Here is a 21,738-nt window from a genome sequence, read left to right as displayed (position 1 = left end):
GCCCACAAAAATCTTAGAATTGTTAGTTTGAAAAAAGATACTGGGCAAACTCCAGACCTGAGATATTAATTCTACCTATCGGTAGTACCTCTTCCCCACACGAACCTGATGGAGAAGGTTGTATGTACTAAGATAAACCTTATCAGTCACTCATCTTGGGTCTTCCTCATTTACTGGAACCCCTTCCTCTGTTCAGGATATGATGGAACAGGTAGAATGGAGGGCTTGCGTACCTCCTGGTTGTTCCCAGTATCCCAAATGGAATCCTCAGGCTGTTCGGAGAGCAAGAACACTGTAGCAGACACGTCTTACTTAGGTCTTCAAGTACAGTGGACCCCCCGTATTCGCGTTCTCCAGATTCGCGGATTTCTATCAGGAACGTTTCCCTGTATTATTCACGGAAAATTCACATATTTGCGGAATTTTTCTAAGAAATATCCTCAAATTCTTGTTTTTTTTTTTTTTTATCAATTTCATCATAAAATGCACTTTTTGTGATAAAACTATTAAAAAACCAAGTATAAAAATTTTTAGTGTGTTTTTCTTGAGTTTTAACTAACAAAATAGTCTGTTTTCAGTGTTTTTATAGGGGTTCCAACTATTCGCGGGTTCTAACTATTCACTTGGGGGTCTGATACTCATCCCCCGCAAATACGGGGGGACCACTGTATACGGATGATATCATAGGAAAACTCAAGGGAATGTCCTATGATAATATATTCTACTCAGACACGTCCCAATTATCCTACTGTCCAAGGAATTAATCTGTTAAACAGGACAGGGCTCATTCTGCCAAAGGAATGTTACTTTCCAACCGTAAAACATCCTATGTGGTGATCTGTTACAATGCATGGACATATGTTCAATATGTTACCTTCCAAAAGAGAAACCCTATACTGCCAGAAACCACCATGGTGCTATTCTCGAGCAACCTATCACAGCATTGTACCCAAACTAACTTAACCCAACCTTAAACTCTTGAAGAAAGGGGAATTCTCAACCTTCCTTTTCCAAAACTCATGAAGTCTAATGATCTGCTTCATCAACTGAAGCTCGAACCCACTAGGCTAGGTTCATGACTTCATGTTTTCAATACTTAGAAACTAGGCCAGGATGGAAGAGACTCATTCGAAGGTGCTAGGTTAGACTAGGCTAAGTAGGTATGGTCAAATTTGAACTGGTTAACTTATTTTAAGTTGGCAAGACCAGGTTCACACTGGCTTGGTTAGGTTAATTCTTCCACCAATTAGGCTAGGCCAACTCCTCCATCACTTAGGCTAGGCTAAGTTGTTCAGTAGAATTATGCTAACTAGTCTAGGCTAGGAGAAACTAGCTTATTCTAGAAACTCAATGACTTAGGTTAGGGTAAAGTTGTCCAAGAAAGTTCAGACTATATATGCTAGGCTAAAACCACAACCACGGTCCACCTGCTAGACTGAGGTGGTAAAACTGTTTCAAACAGGTAACCTAGGTACTAGTCTATGCTCAGCTATGCTAAGAACTTTACTACTCAGACCAAGTTAAGATAGTAAAGGCATGTTCAAGTAGCAAGGCCATGCTAAGTCATCAACCCTTTGTTATGCTCAGTTGACATGTATGCCAGAACTAGCTAACCCAGGAATTAGGCTAAGCTAACTAAGAACTGTACCACTCAGCCTCAGCTAAGATAGTAAATGCAGGTTCGAAAGCTAAGACCTCAACCATTTGCTAGGCTAAGTTGGTACATGTATGCTTGAACAAGGATGCATGTATGCCCGAAGCAGTTCGTTCGGACAGTCTAAGCTAAGAACTACTATTCAGATTAAACTAAGATAGTAGCAGCAGATTCGGACTAGCTAAGGTAGGCTACAAATTTAACCACTTGTTAAGCTAAAAGGTATGACTTGATTAGCTGGGCTATAGCATCCTAGGTTAAGTAGTACTACTTAGGCTTGGCTACCTAAAATGGTGAAAGAAAAAAGTTCCACCTCCTTCTTTCGACTTGAAGTTTTCTTCAAGGCCTATACTCCGGAAACTCACTAAATGAGTAAGCCTGAATCTTAGGTAATGGGATACCTATTGCAACCAATTCTACTCCCAACAAAAAACCGCCTTGTGCAATCAGAAACTGTAATGTGCTTCGTGAGTTATCATTAAGAGGAATGGTTCCACAGTACTTTACTGCAAAGAAACAAACCTATCAACTAACTATAACTACTTGTCTAAGAGTAGAAGCGTTTGGTCAATATTCTTATAAGAAAAAAACAGATTATACCAAAAAGTATATAAAAAAAGGGAATTCTTCTTACCTATAAAGGTATGAAGTTTTGGGTCAACCCAAAGCCTATTAATTCCCACAATGCAGACTGTATGTGATTACTAGATGAATCCATATTCTTATAGGAACAAACCAGATTATACCAAAAAGTATATAAAACAAGGGAATTCTTACCTGTAAAGGTATGAAGTTTTGGGTCAACCCAAAGCCTGTTAATTCCCACAACGCAGACTGTATATGATTACTAGATGAATCCATAGACTGGTTGTGATGGGCGCTAACATTGGTAGACAGCAGGTGAATTTGGCTGACGCACCTTCACTTCTATTAGAATGTAAATGAGAGGGTGGCACATCTTAACCAATGCATGGACCTTACGGCCATCAAGCAATGCATGCATCATAAAACTACGTCTGTTCTCGTTCTCATGATAACCAGTCCCCATAGTTCTTACGAACGATTTCTACGCCCATCGCTGTTTACACAGTTCCCTCCTACGACCGTCAGTCTTTATGACCGTCATATTCCTTAAGGCAGTCATATTCCTCACAGCCGTCATAGTTCATAGTTCGTTATAATTCTCATGGTCTTCATAGTCCTCACGGACATCATAGCTCTCCTGGCCACCATAGTTCTTACGGTCGTCATAGTTCTTGCAGTTGTTATAGTTCTCATGACAGTCATAGTTCTTAAATCCGTCGTGATTCTTACGTCCATCATAGCTCTAAGGCCATCATGGTTTTCCCAACCTAGGCTATCACTGGACTGTTGACAACCTAGACTGAGCTAATAACTACTGCTTGAACTTTCTTCTTCGGAGGGATGTGACAGTCCCCGGCTCGTAGACGAAGAAAAAATAATTCTTCTTCACTTGGCACGGGGATCTGTTAGCATACCCCATTCCAACATTTAACTGGAGCACGCACCGGTATTGCTGTGGCTTATCCTACAAGAAAATTCAAGATCACGACGACGATTCCCGTCTTCCGTCTCGCACTTTTTCAATTTCCCTTCAAAAACTTTCAAATTTCTCCATAGGTGCGTGCTCCCAAAATGGAAGCGTAATTATATTGATGCCACCGAAGACGAGAGGTTGGCAACAGTAGGCTGTTGTGACGTCACAACTGCCACCATTTTGATAGCATTTGGCTATGATATCATCATGCTTGATGGAAGCGTGATGGTACTCTTACTGCCAAGACAAAGAAACCCAAAATGCTGTGGCATTGTTACTTTATACAAGGATGTGACAGTTCTGGCTCAAAGATGAAGAAGAAATTATTCTTCTCCTGTTGGCATGAGGATCAGTCATGAAGTCCCTGATTCGAGCATTCTCCAACTCTTCACAGCCGCACTAAACCAAGCTTCCATCAGTCACTTGTTCGACATTTACAACTACTTCTTGCGCTTTCTTATAATAGGGATGTAACAGTCCTGGTTCAAAGATGGAGAAGAAACTTCTCCTCTTGGCCCAAGGATCAGCGACGAAGTACCTATTCTCCAACGATTGGCAGAACGTACTGGCGTCAACGTCACTGAAGCTTGTTGACGCCTAAGCGGAAGAAGACAGGGGAAAGACTTGTGTCTTTTCCACTAGTATGTTTGTTATTTCTTCTAACACTTCCAATTTCTGTCAAAAATGTGCATCACCAAATCAGAAAGCGTAGTTGTACAGTACTCTTGTACATCGAAGAAGTGAAAATGGCATTCGTGAGCTTCTGGCGATGCCCTTTCAGAAGTCCCCAGACTTCCCATACTAAGTGCCACCTTGGGCACTACATCAATTAAAGGGGGTATCAAAATACACATGTATGATAAACTAGAGTACTATTATAGTCAACTTGGCCTATTAAGGCATTATTACTAAAGCATAGTTTCATTTTTTATGTTAATCATTTATTTCAGCGTATGGTACATCATTCCCCACGATTCATTATTTATGTTTGTTTGTTTTGACCGAGAGTCACTATATTTATTTCCATCTTATTTCACTGTTTGTCTCTACCCACCTGGCACCGGGCTAGAGTTATATTACGTTACCGCAGGGCCCTTAATACCCTTGCAGATGCACGTTTGTAATGCCCCCCTAGGTAAATTAAGTGTATGAAATGTTTTACGCTGAAAGAGCGCTCATATTTGATAGAACAGTTTTACGCTGAAAGAGCTTTCATATTTGATAGAACAAAGTTATTACTAACACCTTAGAATAAGGTTAGAATAAGAATTATTCAGTAAGATAAATTGTGCTAAAATTTTAGCATTCTGGACTGTCCCAGAAGCTGCAAGAAGGATGTTGGTCCTCTTGTAACATCCATGCGTTCTTAGGAGGGAGAAGAGAAGGAGACACATTACAAGCTTTCCTTTTCAGTGGATGAGACTCATCAACAAATCGCCACTGGTGCCTGGAGGATGACTCCTCAGAGCTTGACCCACTTGATGAAAGATGAGACACTTTCTTTGAGACGCCTTTCCAATGGTGCTCTGTCACGACCTAAGACTTAACAAAAGGACCACCTGAGGGGGCGACTGCTCGTGGGCAGACCCCACTGACCTCCCTTGGGCTACCATTATGCCTCCTCCCAGGTGATGAAGAATTTAACAAGGACCTTTGCCTAGGAGAATCAGTGGGACGAACAGCCACCTCCTCTACAACACTAGTATTGGCACTCACTTCACCACGTACCATCTCCATTCATGTTTTGACAGACACACTTAACTTCTCCATTGCCTGTTACATACAGTCCCCCCCCCACCGCCCCCAGTATTCGCGATGGGATGGGGGATGGTTACCAGATACCCCCGCGAATAGCTCAACCCGGAAATAGTTATAACTCCCCTCTAAAAATGCTTATATCTGCCTATCTTGAAAGTTCAAATACCAAATTTATATTTAAAGTATCATCCTACATCAAATATACCATTGAATTGGTATTATTAATATCATTTCAAAGTCACCTGAAACATTTGAGAGAGAGAGAGAGAGAGAGAGAGAGAGAGAGAGAGAGAGAGAGAGAGAGAGAGAATAACTCCTTACGATATCAAAAGATTGAAATGAACTTCTATAGGCAACACTTTTTCCTCTCCCATAAATACATACTTTTCCAGAGAGGAGAGAAAGAGAGGGCTGAACGAGTATCTACTTGTCTTTATCAATTCTTACGACGGTGCAGCTGGCGCTGAATAGTAATTCCTTATGTAAAGGACTGAGGGTTTGAATAACGTGTCGGAACAAATAAAAGATTAAACTACAAACATTTTACTAAATTCAATTGTCTACATAAATGATAACATATAACCTCTCATGTTTAAAATTCAGCTACTGTACTTACATCCTGGGCCAATCTGAAATCACAAGTTGCACCTCTGTTGTCACTGCGGACCAAAACTTTTACACCAGTATTAATGATCTGAAAAAGAAGGCAATTTAATAGAAGATAGTAGTAATATTTAATTATAAGAGCTATTTAGTACAGTCAAACTTCAGTTTTTGTATGCCTCTTTTCATACATTTCAGTTTTCATAGACTTTTTTCTACTAAATTTTGTCTCGGTTATTGTATGTTTCCTCGGTTTTTGTACACACAGAAATGCTCAATCCGGGGGCCAACGCATGACCAGGCCCTGTATCATGCACCCAAACAAAGCATCTCAACTTCATTCGTGACCCATTCTGCTTTTGTGTTGGTTGTTTTTGTGTTTTTTTTTATTTCAGTCCAACTGCTAAATAAGCCATCATGGGGCCAAAGAAAGTTTCCAAGTGCTAGCCCTCCTGTAAGCAAGGCAAGAAACACTATAGAATATAAGAAAAAACTCGTAGCAAAGTGTTGGAGGAAGTTTCATGCCAATCTCAGTGAGAAAATGCCTATAACAAGCACTGCTGTTAGTGAATTTAAGGACAGCAAAGGCTGGTTTGAGAACTTCAGAAAATGAATGGGCATACATAATGTGCCTACTCCAGGAATTAAGGACATGTTTGCAAAGTGGAATGCTGTGACAAATTTTGTGGAGATTATCATCCCAACAAAGAAGTTGTAATCCGTGTCTCCAACATGTTTATTGACAATACCGTGTTTAGGCAAATTTTAAAGAAACATCAGAAATAAATGTCTCTGGACAGTTTTGTTCTGCGACAGGGATTCAGTAACTCTCAAGCTAGTCCTAGTGCCAGTAAAAAACAATGAGGGGAAGTAACCTCAGATAGTGCCAATAAAAAACAAAGAGAAGTACCCAGGTTCTTGATACCTGAAGTACTGGAGGGAGATTCCCCTTCCAAACAATAACCTCTCCTCCCTCCCCACTCCTCTCCATCTTCCATAAGCTATCAAGTGTTTTCCATAAAGGTAAGGGTGAGATTAAATGTTCACTTATTTCATTAGTCATATTTATTTCTCATTATTTTCTGTATGTAAAACGGTTTATTCCCTATAAAATGTATTTTTAAAAAATATTTTTGTGGGTCTGGAACTGTATTAATATTATTCCTTATGAGAATTATTGTTTCGATTTTCATACGTTTCAGTTTTCGTGGGAGTTTCTGGAATTATGTACGATAACCGAGGTTCCACTGTAGTAGGAATTCAATAACGTATTAGATAAAAAAAAAAACCTTTAAAGTGAGAGAAAGTCAAAATCTTGAGCTGATAGTTGTGTTAGCCACATTAAAGAAAAGAGAATCTACTGTGTCAACTAATAAAGATGTATAATCAGCACCAATAGTTAAGCAACAGATTTCATTAGCTTTTGTTCAACAAACTCCCAAATTTTTTTTACTGACCACTCTTGAGATTACAAACTGAAAACCTAATGTAATCTCTCCAAACAGTTTCATGTTGCTTGGCAACTGAGGCATCTGGAATTCCAATTGGGAATCTTGTATCTTCTCTTTACATGCTGGGAGTCGGGAGTGGTGCCTGCTCATGGAAACCAAACTCTCTAGTTTCAGGAAAGGGTCTTTTAGGGCAAGGCACTTATTCTGTCAACTATCAGAAGGACAGTTGATGGAACAGAATTCTTTAAAATATCACCTCAAAATGCCACATTTTTATTTGTATTTTTCATAGCTTACAAACCTGAGGTTCTTAACAATAGGATAATCTTCTAGCACTAGCTAGAAACCAGTTAAAAACAATCAGATTGTAAAGCAATGGCATCTGGCAACCCATACGTATAATAGGTGGAAGCTGGTCACCAACCAAACTTGGGACCTCATGACGCAGAAGTCTTTCTTCCAATTTCTAAAGTAGGGTCATAGCCTGTGAGAGAATAGGTAGCCGAATACCTAAAAACTCAGCCTGCTGGGTTCAGTGCAATGCTGCATGGCCAAATTCATTGCACTCATGGAAGATATGAACTGTTACAATTCCCTACTCCCTTGTTAGAGGGAGGAGCATATGCAACCAAGAAGTGGATTTGTTTATTATATAAGAACATAGCAAAAACCTATCATCAGTATAGCTACCAGACTCATCTGTATCAGACCACTTCCACCATATGATGCATCTATTCTTCGACCTGCCCAAAGGAAGAAGAAAGGAAGAAGAAAGGAAAAAGAGACAGCAAATTCATTCCTCTCTTCCATACAAACATCTTAGGTCAGATACAAATTGCCTTGTCAGTGACTACATGAGATACACAAAATGACAAATTTTTTATCTATTTTTCATAGCTAACAAACCTGAGGTCTTAACAATAGGACAATCTTCTAGTGCCAGCTGAAAACTGGTTATAAAACAATCAAAGTCTGTAAAGCAAGGAATCTGTGGCATCTAGTAATTCATGCATATACGAGGTGGATGCTGGTCACCAACCAGGGTTGGAACCTCGTGACGCACCGCCTTGGAGAGTTGACTTTCACTTGCTCTCCTTGCCCCAAGCCAGTTTTTTTACCTTAGCCTGTGATTTTTCCAACCCTGAAGCCCCATGGACGTCAATGTTTTTAGAGGGCTTTCCATGATTCCCGTGTTGACCATCCCCTGAGACAAATGCAAATTGCAGTGGTTGTGCCTCATGCCTTCTCCTCTATTTTGTCATCCCCTGTGCTATGTGTAATGCTGGTCTGTCTCCCAAGGGATTATTGCCCCTTCAGGGAAAGGGGGAACAGCTACGTTTTGTTCTTTTGCATTTTACATTTGTTAAATGGAAGATATTTTTAAAACATTTGTGCTATTATGATATCAATGTTTTATTTATCTTTAATTGTATCTTTTTACACATTTCTGGGAATGCGGTAATGTTTAAGTCTTTCAGAATTTGTGTGTTTCGGGATGTTCGAGATGTTAAGGGTTCATGTTGCAGATAAGGTTTTTATGCTAGGAATTGGCTGTCTAGCATAGGCGTACATTCCTACACTTCTTTAATACAAATTTTAATGGCGTACAATTGCATTCTTCCCAACTGATTGCAGGACCAGTCATGACTACCTTCTCGTCTATTTTCCGTCATTTTGGTGGGGAGGGGCATGGGTCGTAGGTCCCTCTCCCTTCTTTCGCTCTATCCTTACAGATAAATGATTCTTTTCCCTCTCGCAGGATAAGACATATTTTTCCCAAAGGGAGACAGCTTGTTATTTGTTTTTTAACTGGCTCTTCACTTGTCAGCCCTGCTTTTAGCCTGGAAGTATGGCAGCTGCAGCGTTCCGATCAGAAATTTGGTGCCCCTCTACTTCACTTCCTTCTGACAGAGATGCTGCTTCACTAATTTTAGAATACTCATTGGTGCTGTGAAGAGAGAGTGAGTTTGGAACCCAGTCAGTGCTGTCGGTGGTGTGTTCCTTACTGCCGTCAGAGTTCCTTCTTGCTTGCCGACAATACTGCATCATCAGGCCTGTCAGGGGCTACATGAGCTACACAACCTCTTGGGCAGCCACCACAGGGCCCAAAGCCAGAGAGGAACTTAAGCCTCTGATGTCATTCGCCCTAGGGTGTACAGACTCTGTAACAGAACTAGGGAGCGAGGAATATGTCTAAGTAATCACCTCACATAGCCAGAAGGAAATTGTTCTTGGAAACTTCTTTTCTGACAACCCGTATTGACAAAAAGTCCTGGACCCCTGTTATCATGCACCAAGGGATTCTGAGTTTTGGCCACGAATTCCAAGACAAATTCAAAAGGCCCCAGATCCCTAACCCCTCGTGTGTTTCACATCATAACTCAGACCATGGAGTTAATCCAACTCTTTTCGAGGATGTGAAGGCCAACATTAAAACTGCTTTCAGAGTAAGATTCCTGCCTAACAACCAACATTAAGGGCCCGAATGGAGCTCAAGTGCAACTTCCAAGGACAAGGGACAGATCCCAAGTTGGAGGCTTGCTCAAAACTCCTAAACAACAAAGAGATCTCCCAGCCCTGTAACCTTAACAGCCAATATGGACAGGGCTTTATCAGCCCTTACAAAGTAGTAGTCAACTATACGCTGAACATAGGTTCCGAGTAGAGAAATCACTTCAATGACACCAATCACAGTAGACTGCCCAATTGCCCTGATAAGCTGCTGACAGACTTCCAAAGATAGCCAGGCATGTGGACCCTAGCTTTGCTAGAAATCCTCTCGCTCACAAGAGATACTGGAGTCGCCAGCCCTGCAGAGACAGGGACTCTACTGATTGGTTGAACCTCTCCACAAGGTTGGCAAAGAAAGTGACGCTATGGGGAAATTTCCCTTGGTACTTGTGAGAGCAGATACAGAAGGTCTGGGAACCACTCTGCTTGAGGCCAAAGGGGAGCCACTAAGGTCATCCTGAGATTTCAAGAGGTCACTACCCTTTTCAGGACTTGATGGATTAGGCAAAATGGAGGGAAGGCATAAAATTCAAGATTGTCCCAATGATGTTGAAAGGCGTCCTCTGCTAGCACCAGAGGATCCAGGCCTACCAACATGTAGACTTCCGTCCTGTTGAAGCAAGCTGCGAAAAGATCTAACATAGGCCTTCCCCAATAAAGAAACAGCCTGTTCGCAATGTCCTGATGTAGAGGCCATTCCGTACCAAGGATTTGGTTCTATCGACTTAGCTTGTCAGCCACTATATTCCTCTTGCCAGGAATATATCTGGCTAGACGCTCCACAAATTTGTGGATCGCCACTGATGTATCTCTACTGTCAATGAGTAGAGTTGGAGAGACACTGACCTTCCGTGGTTGTTGACATAGGCTACCACTGTTGTGTTGTCCGACAACAGAGCAAATGAGTGTCCCTCTCCCTTCTCCAAGAACTCCTTGAGCACCAGAAAGGCTGCTTTTAGCTCCAAGACATTGATGTGAAGCTTCCTGTCCTCAGCACTCCAAACACCCGAAGCCAAAAAGTTGTCGAGATGAGCACCCCAACTATCGATGGACACATCCGAAAACAGGAGATAATCTGGATGGGGAGAAAGTAGAGGGACTCCTACCACAAGATTGTGATCATCCAACCACCAAAGCAGGTCTCTTCTCACCTGATCTGAAAGTGGTACTTGCTGTTAGGGGAAATCGCCTGTCGGGGACCAGAGCTCCTTCAACCTCCACCGAAGAGAACGCAGGTGGAGTCAACCATGAGGGATCAGCTTTTCTAGGAATGTCAAGATATCTAGTAGAACCTGCCACTGGTGAGCTGCTTTTTCGGCTTGTAAAAGGAAGGACCCTGCCACCGTCCTGAGCTGCTGTAACCTTTGGCCTGGCAGGAAAACCTTTGATGCTACTGTATCTATGGACATACTCATATACAGAATCCTATGGCTGCGGACCTGACTGGAATTCTCCAGGTTTACCACAATACCCAGGCTCTTGCAAGACCAGTCTAGGTGATCTCTGTCTTGAAGAAGCTTGTAGGAGCGATTGAAAAGGATGTTGTTGTTGTCTTGACCAAGAAGCTGTTGAAGGCAGAGATGTCCTCACAGAAGATGCATGCTTGGTTTGCTTCCTTGGGAGGAAACCCAACCATTTGCAAGATTAAGATAAGATTCGACTAGCTAGGGTAGGCCAGGCTTAGAACAACTACTTGCTGGGCTAAGAACTCAATCCTTAGGATAGGCTAAGTCAGAGAGGTCAGCAGTTCCTTACCTTCCTTCGCCTTGAAGCCTTCTTGATCTAGACTCAAGTACCTAACCAGAAAGTAGGTCTGAATCCCAATGAAGGCTGGATGGGTTAATTGAATGAATCCGTTGACTTGCTCCAGAGGACATCTGTCAGTGCTTGCTGTGGACAAAAGGCATTGTACAGGCGTTCCGAATTAACATTAGTAGGTTGAGGTTTTTGGCGTCTACCATAACTGACCCCCATACCACTTGCAGTGGGTGCCATTCTAATTTTTGTACTGACACTAACCCTTGCCCGGAGTGTCATTCCTGGCCTGTGTCACAGTGGAAGTCTTTCTACAAGAAGAGGAAGCACCAAAAAGTATCTTCTTCTCCTTCTTGGGAAGGTTTCTAGTCTCCCCGAGTGGACAGTTTGGCGTCGCCTTTCCCAGAAATTTTTCTTTTGACACCCTATCTCCTTCCTTTTCTTCCATTGATTCGTTTTTGGAAGTATCGGGAGTTGCACAGGATGATTTTGGGTAAAATGTGGCCCCTCTTTCATGGGAGATAATCTCCCTCCCAGGAGGGAGGAGGCTACACCATCAGCTTCTTTTGTTTTAGATATGGAGTCAAACAAGATGGCGACTGTTTGATCCCTAGGCCTACAGGGTTCCTTCCTCCTTAGACGGCCTGTTGTCGCATTTCTTGGCTGCTCGTCGACCTCCGCGGTCACCCCACCAGTCCCCCCCTCCTCTAGGCCTCCACTACTTTGGCTCTCATGTGCTGCCACCTAGCACTGTCAATTACGACGCTTACTGGGTCGCCTCTTTTCTCCCAGCAATACCATTCCAAATGCCATGACATCACTCCTAAAATCCTCTCAGCCTAAGACGTGTTTTCAAGCAGTGGTTGATAGGCTGGACTCTTTTGTTTTTCGTGAGAGGTATTCTGTATTCTCTAGAAATAATGTTGTAGGCGGGCTCCATATACTCTTCCATTCCAGTTCGTGATGGTCTTCACTCTCCCAAGAGTCTTCAAGCTTCTCCTTTGCCTCAGCCTGTTCGAGTTCGTCATAAGGATGATAAAGCTCCGATTATGAGGTTGAAGGTGACTGATAGCCAGGTGTCTGTCCCGGCATTTTCTATGAGTTCTCCTCTCCCATAGATTGTTGCTTCTCTTCCTCTTCTGCCTCCCAACCAATGTATCTGTGTCAACAGAGAGGCTGTGGACGGTCTCGGATGTGAGGCGGTTTGTGTCCACGGATGTGTTTCTCATCCTAATGGGGCATGTACATGGTTCAGCTCAAGGATGTGCATGCGATTCATAGCTTGACAACGTTCCTGAGCCTCATTCTCTGGATCTTCCATTGCTCGAGGTCCCAGTCCTGCAAGTGGAGGGTGTGATTCTATCCCAAATGGAAAAAATAAAGCAGCAAATAATTCCCTCAATATCCTGCAAAGCAACTATTCACTTTTGCCTCTTAAAAACTACCTTCACACCAAAAATGTCAAAACAGCTTAACCAAAGGAATTACTGAACAAAAAATCCTAATAAAATTTTACTTTTAGTGTAAAAATTGTAGTAAACAATGACCTTAAGTTGAAAGATAATTAATCTTTCTGATAACTTGGAAAATGTATTAACATAGTGGCTTTCAAACGTGATGGACACTTAAGATTTGAGATATTATTATATATCTTAAAGGTTTTGGGATAACAAAACACAAAAAATTGGGGGGAAAACTGTTCTTTCATCCAGCCCATTGAGCACACCAACGTCTGCCATTAGGTAATCTTTAAAATTACTATGCATAAACTTACTATGTATACTGAAATCACACCAAAATGTTTATCAAACTTATTAATGAACAGTGTACATTTATGTATTTGAAATTTACAGGGTCCCTAAATCATTATTTTATAAAAGGCTTATCCAACCTATGCCATTTTTTGACTTGACAAATATTACTATTTATTTCTTCTTGGCTACCGATTAGGCTTTGTGAAAAAGACAGGTGGCTTTATTGATAATTTAAGGTTGGCAGTAAAGAGCGTTTTGGCACCTCTAATGGCTAGTATTGCTTGTAATATTTTACAATTATCCTTCAATAATTTGCAATAATTGAGCCAAGGTTTGGCTGGATAAGATCAAAATCTGGAAAAGGTCAAATGAAACTCTAAAGATGTAAAAAGCAACTCCATACACCTACTCCACTTACATTTTCAATACTAATAACCGTAACACTAAATATGCTTATAAACAACAACATTCACCCTCTATACTGAAAACTTGATCCAAAAGCAATTAGGTAGCTGATTTTCTTATATTTCAAACAAAATATACTAGACAAATACACTAGAAAAAAGCAAACTTTTTGTTTTTTTCTAGAACACAACATACAATATAGGTGTACTATTTATGGTACACTATCAAATACAGTAACACTAGTATCACACTCTGTTTCCTATATTGTCTAAGCCCATAAAACAGTGTACAGTTAAACACTTTAAAAAACTGTACACTGGTAAAAATAAAATAGCAAATGCTGCTTTGAATTCCAATAATTAAGAATAAGAGAGTAGAAGAGTTGTCCTATTAATGGAGGTAGGAAAACCCAGGGCACTGTACTTTGTTTTTTTACAGTAAATAAAATTTTTTTTAACCTACAATAAAAACATACAAGAATACAGAAGGGGACACAAGTTTTTTCATAGAAGAAAACACTATACAATATAACTTACCTTAATGAAATCTTGATTCATCTGCACAATATCCTTTACTAAACTGTTAGTGAAATATAGGTTCCGCTTCTTCCCTTCTTTGGTCCGTGTTAGAAACAAACCAGGATCAACATCTTTGCGGATTCCATAAAATGAGTCAATTCCAGGCCAGACAACTTCATCTTCTTCAAAATAATAGTATGGTTCTTCCTTGAAACCCTGCCGCCGTTTCTTCTTTGGAGGCTAATAACAAAGATTAACTTATGTTAATGTTTGGTTGGACAGTCTCCCAGCAACTGCTACAAAACCAGGACACTACTTCCATGCTTGTAAAGTACTATTTTAAAATGTAGCCATAAAAATTCTATTTTCTATAAGTTTTTAATATTTCCTTGCATAAAAAGGACAGATTTACAGGTCGAATTCCCCTTAGGGGGGAGTAGTACTCTTTTGGTGTGGCCCACACTGGATATATTACAAATTTTTTGTAGTCCTTTCAGACCAACTACCCCATTTATACCTTACATTTTTAATTTAACTGTCCGTTTTAACTTTACTACATTCCACTGTCAAATCTTAATGAAAAAAAACTTTTGGGAAAGCCCAGCAAGAGTCTAACTCTACATCAAAGTGGTCTTATTATTACTACTTAACCCTTAAACACCGACTGGACGTATTGTACGTCGACTAAAATTGTCTGTCGGGTGCCAAGTGGACGTACGGTACGTCCACTACAAATTTTTTTTTAAATATTTGCGGAAAAATAATTATAGGCCTAGTTTGCGAAAGATTTTAAATCACATGCCTAGAGGGATGCTGGGAGTTCATGGATCAAGCTGTTGTTTTGTTTACAAGCGTTACCCAGCCGTGCATGCGCGAATTTATTTCTTCTTGCACTACAAAGCACCAGCGACACGTCATCGGAGAGAGATTTCTTGAAGCATTCATGTTTTGCAGAACTTTTGTGAGTGACTCTGCTGAAACCCTTACATTCTAGTAACATTTAATCATTTACCTTCATTTTGCAACAAAAAGGAAGTCTCTACCACAATATTTTGATTTATGGCGAATTTTTGAAAAAACTTTTTCCTTCCTTCCGCGCGCAGTAACTGCTGAAAATCTCAGAATTTCTTTAGTCACTTTGTAATTTTTGCACCGTTTTCTATTAGTCCTTACATAAAGTGTTATGCATGAAAATATGTGCAATTTCATGTAGAATTCAACAAAAAATAACTCATGTTTGTAGCTTTTATCATTTTGAAATATTTTCATATAAATAACGACAAGTGCCAAAATTTAAACCTGTGGTCAACTTTGACTCGACCGAAATGGTAGAAAAATGCAATTGTAAGCTAAAACTCTTACATACTAGTAACATTTAATCATTTACCTTCATTTTGCAACAAACAGGAAGTCTCTAGCTCAATATTTTGATTTATGATGAATTTTTGAAAAAACTTTTTCCTTCCCTCCGCGCGCAGTAACTCTGCTGAAAATCTCAGAATTTCTTTAGTCACTTTGCTGTAATTTTCGCACCATTTTATATTAGGCCTTACATAAAGTGTTATACATGAAAATGTGCGCAATATCATGTAGAATACAACAAAAAATAACTCATGGTTGTAGCTTTAATTAGTTTTGAAATATTTTCATATAAATCATGATAAATAGAAAAAATTCGACCTTCGGTCAACTTTAAGTCGACCGAAATGGTCGAAAACTGCAATTGTAAGCTAAAACACTTACAGTTTAGTAATATTCAATCAATTACCTTCATTTTGCAACAAACGGGAAGTCTCTAGCACAATATTTCGATTTATGGTGAATTTTAGAAAAAAACTTTTTACGTCCGCGCATTACGAATTCATGCATCATTTTGTGATAATATTTTCTCTGTGTTGCTTTGATCGTTTTATAATTTGTTATATACCAATATCATCACAATTTAGTGTGCAATACAAAAAAAAAAATAATAAAAAAAACTCATTAGTTTTAACCGTTTTTGCTCACAGCGCAATTTGTATACAATTATAAATGAAATTTTTTTCACGCTATCATATATTCCAATATTTATACTATAAGATAATGATATTGTTTTTCATTTCTGATGGTTGCATACTAAACTTCAGGCAAAAAAAAAAAAAAAAAAAAAAAAAAAAAAAAAAGAGCCAAAAATGAACTCTAAATCTTAAAAACTAAGCCGCTTCGGCACTACCTCCCGAACGCCGCCCGCATACAAGACACTTTTGTAAATAGAGGCTCGGCGTTTAAGGGTTAATATACATAGTACAGATTTTGCTAACAGTTACAGATGGTGTCAGACCATTCTAATTTTTTCAGAAGTTATCAGCACTGGCCTCATTTATTGTGAGGTGGGAGAGAAATTCCAATTGCACAACATCTTCAGGGAGGTTGTTCCAGTCCAACAGTGTGAGAAATAAATGGCTTCTGGAACTGAGAAATTCAACAGCAAGAAAAAGAAAACAGCAGGACTTCACTGCTTCAAAACCAGTAACAAGAGAAATAAGAGCAAAAAAGGAATAAATTATACATTTAAGTTGAGCCTTCACATGTGACGGCTCAGTTTCACGATATATTACCTGACGGATCCTCTGCGTGCTTGCTGCAGATGCACTTTTATCAACTGGTTGATCAGATTCTATATACACCTTTTCCCCAGGAAGTGGTTTCACTTTTTCAAGTAAGGCAACAAAGAATCCTCCAGTATCTTGGTGGTGAGGCAAGATTCGAATACTGCAAAAATACATACGTATATATAAAGAGTAACATTGTATTCCATAGAACATGGCATAGTACTATTATGTACTATATTAAACAAATTTACATTACATAAATACTACATACATATTCAATACTGATTAGTATAGTTACAGGCATGATTCTGTAAATAATTTACCTAAGTAAAAACTTCAAAAAATTTATTTACTGTGTTAAAGCTAAAAATTCTATATATATGAGCCAGCCAGAATGAGGGAGGAGAAACATGATTCCCTTCAGGAAACTGAGAGAGAGAGAGAGAGAGAGAGAGAGAGAGAGAGAGAGAGAGAGAGAGAGAGAGAGAGAGCCACCAAGGTCATCCTGAGATTTTGAGAACTCATTACCCTGTTCAGAACTTGACGGATCAGGCAAAACAGAGGGAAGGCATAAACATTGAGGTTGTCTCAAGGGTGTTGGAGGGCATCCTCTGCTAGAGCTAGAGGATCCGGGACCACTGAACAGTAAACCTTCAGTTTTCTGTTGAATTGAGTTAGGAAGAGGTCTAGCATAGGCCTCCCCAAAACTTGAAAAAGCATGTCCTCCACGACCTGATGTAGAGACCACTCTGTGCCCAGGATTTCGTTCCGACGACTCAGTCTGTCGGCTACCACATTCCTTTTACCCGGAATGTACCTGGCAGAGAGCTCTAACCAGTTGTCAATTGCCCACTGGTGTAATTCTACTGTCAAGGAATGAAGAAGACGAGACACCAGGTCCCCCTGTTTATTTTTATAAGCCAACACTGTGGTGTTGTCGGACATCAGAACGACCGAATGACCTACTTTCTTCCAAAACTTTCAGTCCCATGAAAGCTGCCTTCAGCTCCAAATTGTTGATGTGTAGAAGCTTGTCTTCCACACTCCAAACGCCTGACATAAGGAGGTCTCCCAGATGACAGAGGGAAGTCTGGAGGGGGAGAACGTGGAGGGATTCCAACCGAGATATTTTGGTCGTCCAACCACCAACAAAGATCTTACCTCACTCCCTCGGACAGACGGACTCTCTGTAGGGGAGAATCTCCTGCCGGGGACCAGAAGTCTCAGTCTCCATTGCAGACTGTAGATGAAGACGTCCATAAGGGACCAGCTTCTCCAGCAAAGACAAAATCCCCAGGAGGACCTGCTACTGGTGTGCTGTCTGTTCGGGTTGTGACAAGAACTTCTGTGATACTAAGTGCATTTTGTCCAACCTCTGGTTAGATGGAAAAACCCTCGATGCTGCTGTATCTATAACCATACCTAGGTAAAGAGCTTTCTGGCTTGGAACCAAGTTCGATTTCTCTAGGTTGATCATTATGCCTAGCTCCTGAGAAAACTGAAGACGATCTCTGTCCTGAAGCAGTTTCTCCCAGGAGCTTGCTAATACCAGCCAGTCGTCGAGGTACCTTAACAGGCGAATCTCTTGAGAATGAACCCATTTCAATAGAAGGGCAAAGACCCTTGTGAACACCTGAGGGGACAAGGTCAACCCAAAGCACAGGACCTTGAACTGAAAGATCTGCTATCCCAGAGTGAAGCGAAGAAACTTTCTGGACGAAAGGTGAATAGGGATCTGGAAATAAGCATTCTTTAAGTCTATCGATAGCAAGAAGTTATCGCTGCCAACACTGTTCAGGGTGTCTCCATCTTGAACCTTGTCTTCCTGACAAAATGATTCAAGGTGGAAAGATCGATCACTGGTCTCCAATCACTTGTTGCTTTGGGTACCAGGAAAATCTGACTGTGAAACCCCAGAGAAGGATGCTTTACTTTTTCTATCACACCCTTTGCCTTGGCCTGTGAGGGAGATTGGGAGACCCTTACAGAGGCAGAACTCTTTGGAGATTTAACAGGTGAAGATCTTCTCACCTGTTGCTGAGGAGGAGGAGGAGGAGGGCGTCTTGAACGCACCTCTGACTTTGATACTGCCTGATGTACCAACCTGTCTTTCGTGCCTGCCCGTCGCTGGTCGATACCATCTTTCAATTCAGTCCTCGGAAACAGGAACTGCGACTCAAGCATATCCCCATTTCTGAGAAACAACAAAGAATCAGAGTCCACTGAATTTGCCACCTTGGACAGTGCTGTGTGTGTCTTCTGACCAGGAGGTGATTGGCCCACATGTTGGAGCTAAGGTGTGTTAGGTAAGAACTCACTAAACCTCCCTCAGTCCTATTTGAAGCAATCTTTGCTATCGTGGTGGACCACAAGTCCAGCCAGGAGACTGTCTGGAAGATGGAAGCTGCAGTAGTCTCCATGGCTAAAAACTCTTGTGATGAAAAGGAAGGGCCTTCAGCCCTAACCTGTTCCAGAGTTAGGCCAGGTTTAAGACAGATCATGTCAGTTGAACTGTACTAGTGGAATAGCACTTCCTATGCCGACAAGAGGAGGGGGAAGAAGCTTAAATGACCTACTAAAATGCAGTGTCATCTCGGTCCAACACCAAAGCGTTCACACGTTGTAGGATGGACTGAGCTTGACCCGACAAGGGGAGCTCAAAACAAGTACTAGTCCTGTTTAGCACCCAGCAAGGCCTCTATACCCATTGGGGTGATAGAAGATTGAGATAACGCCCTACCCTCAAGATTGCTGAGCCCACGAATGAGATCAACAACCTCTGTGAATGAGGACATAAACTCTTGGTTATCTCCCTCCTCCTGCTCCAGCACAGGCGACCAATGAAATAAAGATGGTTTGGCAGTATCCTCCTCTTTTTGTAAAACTGCTGATGAAGCTTCCCCAGGAACCTCAACACTATGGACAATAATGGTTGGCGTGTAAGGTCCAAGACCAGAAGACACTGAGACCGAAGATTCTCAAAACTCATCTCGCAGTGACACTTGTACAAGATCCTGACTCGAACAGCATACTGGCTCGTGAGAAGCACCCCGTACATGATCACATAAAGTATCACTTACACGGACATCAGGTGAAACACGTACACAGTTGCAGGAGGATGCACATACATGAACGTGAGATGATTCAAGTACACAGCCTTGAGACGCCAACCAATAACAACCCGAGACGAGGAACGTCGCTGAAGTGAGCTACCTGAAGAAGATGGATTCCTGAGGCTAAAGTCTCTTCCAGGAGAAAGAGAAGCACGTCCACGGGCCAATGAAGCCTCACATCTTCAACCCTTGGTCTCAGTCTTGCCGAACGAAGAATCCTTAGATGAAACTTGAGTGACCTTCACATCTGCAGCCTTTCATCTTTTAATCAGCGCTTTATCGTCCTTGTGCCGACGAACTGGTTCAGCAACAGATGAAGAGGTGTTGCCCCCAACCTTGTCAAAATGGGTAAATTTTTAGTTTCAGCCAAATTTGGAAAAATGCAATAAAAATATATTTGTTGCATCAGAAATAGTGTGGTTTCAATGAATTTAACGTTTATTTTGACTGCAAACCAACCGATTTAGAGATTTACTATGTATACCCTAGTTCATCCCACCAATTATGGGGGACACCCTTTGGGAACCGGGGTTTTGGGTGGGGGTGGGGGAAGGGGGGGGGAGGGTGTTGGGGCATGAATGATATTTGCAATAAATGAATAATTAATGTTCCAGCACCCCTCCCCCATACCCCTAACTAGGCCTACCGGGGGGAGGGGGGTAGGGCCCCCAGCGACCCCCCCTTAAAGCCACAGTAATTTTCAGGGCACCACAGAACCTAACAAACCCACCTAACCTAACCTAGGGGCCCTGTACCCCTACCTAGGCCTAGCGGGGGGGCTCCGCCCCCCTGCGACCCCCCCTTAAGGCCACAGTGATTTTCGGGGCACTACCGAACCTAATACAACCACCTAACCTTACCTAGGGCCCTGTACCCCTACTAGGCCTAGCGGGGGGGCTCCGCCCCCCTGCGACCCCCCCTTAAGGCCACAGTGATTTTCGGGGCACTACCGAACCTAATACACAACCACCTAACCTTACCTAGGGCCCTGTACCCCTACCTAGGCATAGCGGGGGGCTCCGCCCCCCTGCGACCCCCCCTTAAGGCCACTACCTAACATCCATCAAACCAAATCCAAAGTGATGGTACTGCTGTATACATCGTTATACTACCACCATTATAATATACTCTATAAATTAATGAAGCTTACCTTAAACTGTTGGTTGATAAAAATGTGCTGGTGCTTTGAGGGAAAACGTGAAGCCGTTGCAAGGTTCCCTGACATGCAACTTAAAGTAGGAAGTGGCCAGGTACCCGACGACCACATTGCACTGCAAACAATCGGTAGGAAATCGAAGGTCTGTCAAAATTAATGCCAGAAGGGCCAGCCACTACCTCTGCCATAGGTACAGGAAGACAAAATGCCGTTTTTTGCTTCATTATTCGAGTATTCAGTCAAACAAGGATACCAGTGGACACTAGACAGGTAACTGTATTACTCCGCTGAAATGCTAGTGAAACTTAGTTTTCGACTCAAATCATTCGTAATTGGTTATGAAACCCATGACGTCATAACGATGTCACACCTCTCAGCCAATAATGAGTAACTGGAACTGCTTTTGTTTGCGTAAGAAAGTAAGTTAGAGGGCTCATTAAAAGTAAACATTACCGTAGAGGAAACACCTCTCCCGACTTAGGAAAAATTCGAGGTAAAAACTTAATCTTTTTTTTTCTCTGTAAGTATGCATTAGCGACAATAATGTATTGAGAAGAAGTGTTTTGTTATCACGTGCTTTACTCGGGAAAAATATCAATATAATAGATTTCCCATAATGGTTGAAACTAAAACTTTACCTCAACATGTACTTGCAAGGATGATTCACATTCATGAATGGAAGATGTTGTAACACTCATAATGCTCTCAACACACACTGTCACGAACACATACATATGAGGGAGACACACGGCCATGGAGGGAAGATGAAGATACATCAATTTCATGACATACCGGTGATAAAATGATTGTGTTATGATACAATAAAGTTTCATACATACTTACCTGGCAGATATATACATAGCTATCGACTCCGTCGTCCCTGACAAAAATTCAAATTTCGCGGCACTCGC

General features: G+C 41.4%; 1 protein-coding gene across 2 annotated transcripts in view; it reads right to left on the bottom strand.

Moving 5' to 3' along the window:
* The window catches only part of LOC135211125 (tRNA (cytosine(34)-C(5))-methyltransferase-like), a 149,447-nt gene that overhangs the window by 11,852 nt on the left and 115,857 nt on the right, over nucleotides 1-21,738 (bottom strand). For both annotated transcript variants that reach the window (XM_064244239.1, XM_064244238.1), the window contains exons 9-11: nucleotides 16,565-16,718; nucleotides 13,986-14,207; nucleotides 5,587-5,664 (exon numbers count right to left, since the gene is read on the bottom strand). In XM_064244239.1, coding sequence (XP_064100309.1) covers nucleotides 5,587-5,664; nucleotides 13,986-14,207; nucleotides 16,565-16,718 — 454 coding nt within the window. The remainder of the gene's footprint in view (nucleotides 1-5,586; nucleotides 5,665-13,985; nucleotides 14,208-16,564; nucleotides 16,719-21,738) is intronic.

Source organism: Macrobrachium nipponense, chromosome 4 (assembly GCF_015104395.2).
Source record: "Macrobrachium nipponense isolate FS-2020 chromosome 4, ASM1510439v2, whole genome shotgun sequence".
In the NCBI taxonomy this organism is placed as follows: Eukaryota; Metazoa; Arthropoda; class Malacostraca; order Decapoda; family Palaemonidae; genus Macrobrachium; species Macrobrachium nipponense.
Note: the sequence above shows the minus strand (reverse complement) of the source record. Positions and strands in the feature narration are given on the sequence as shown.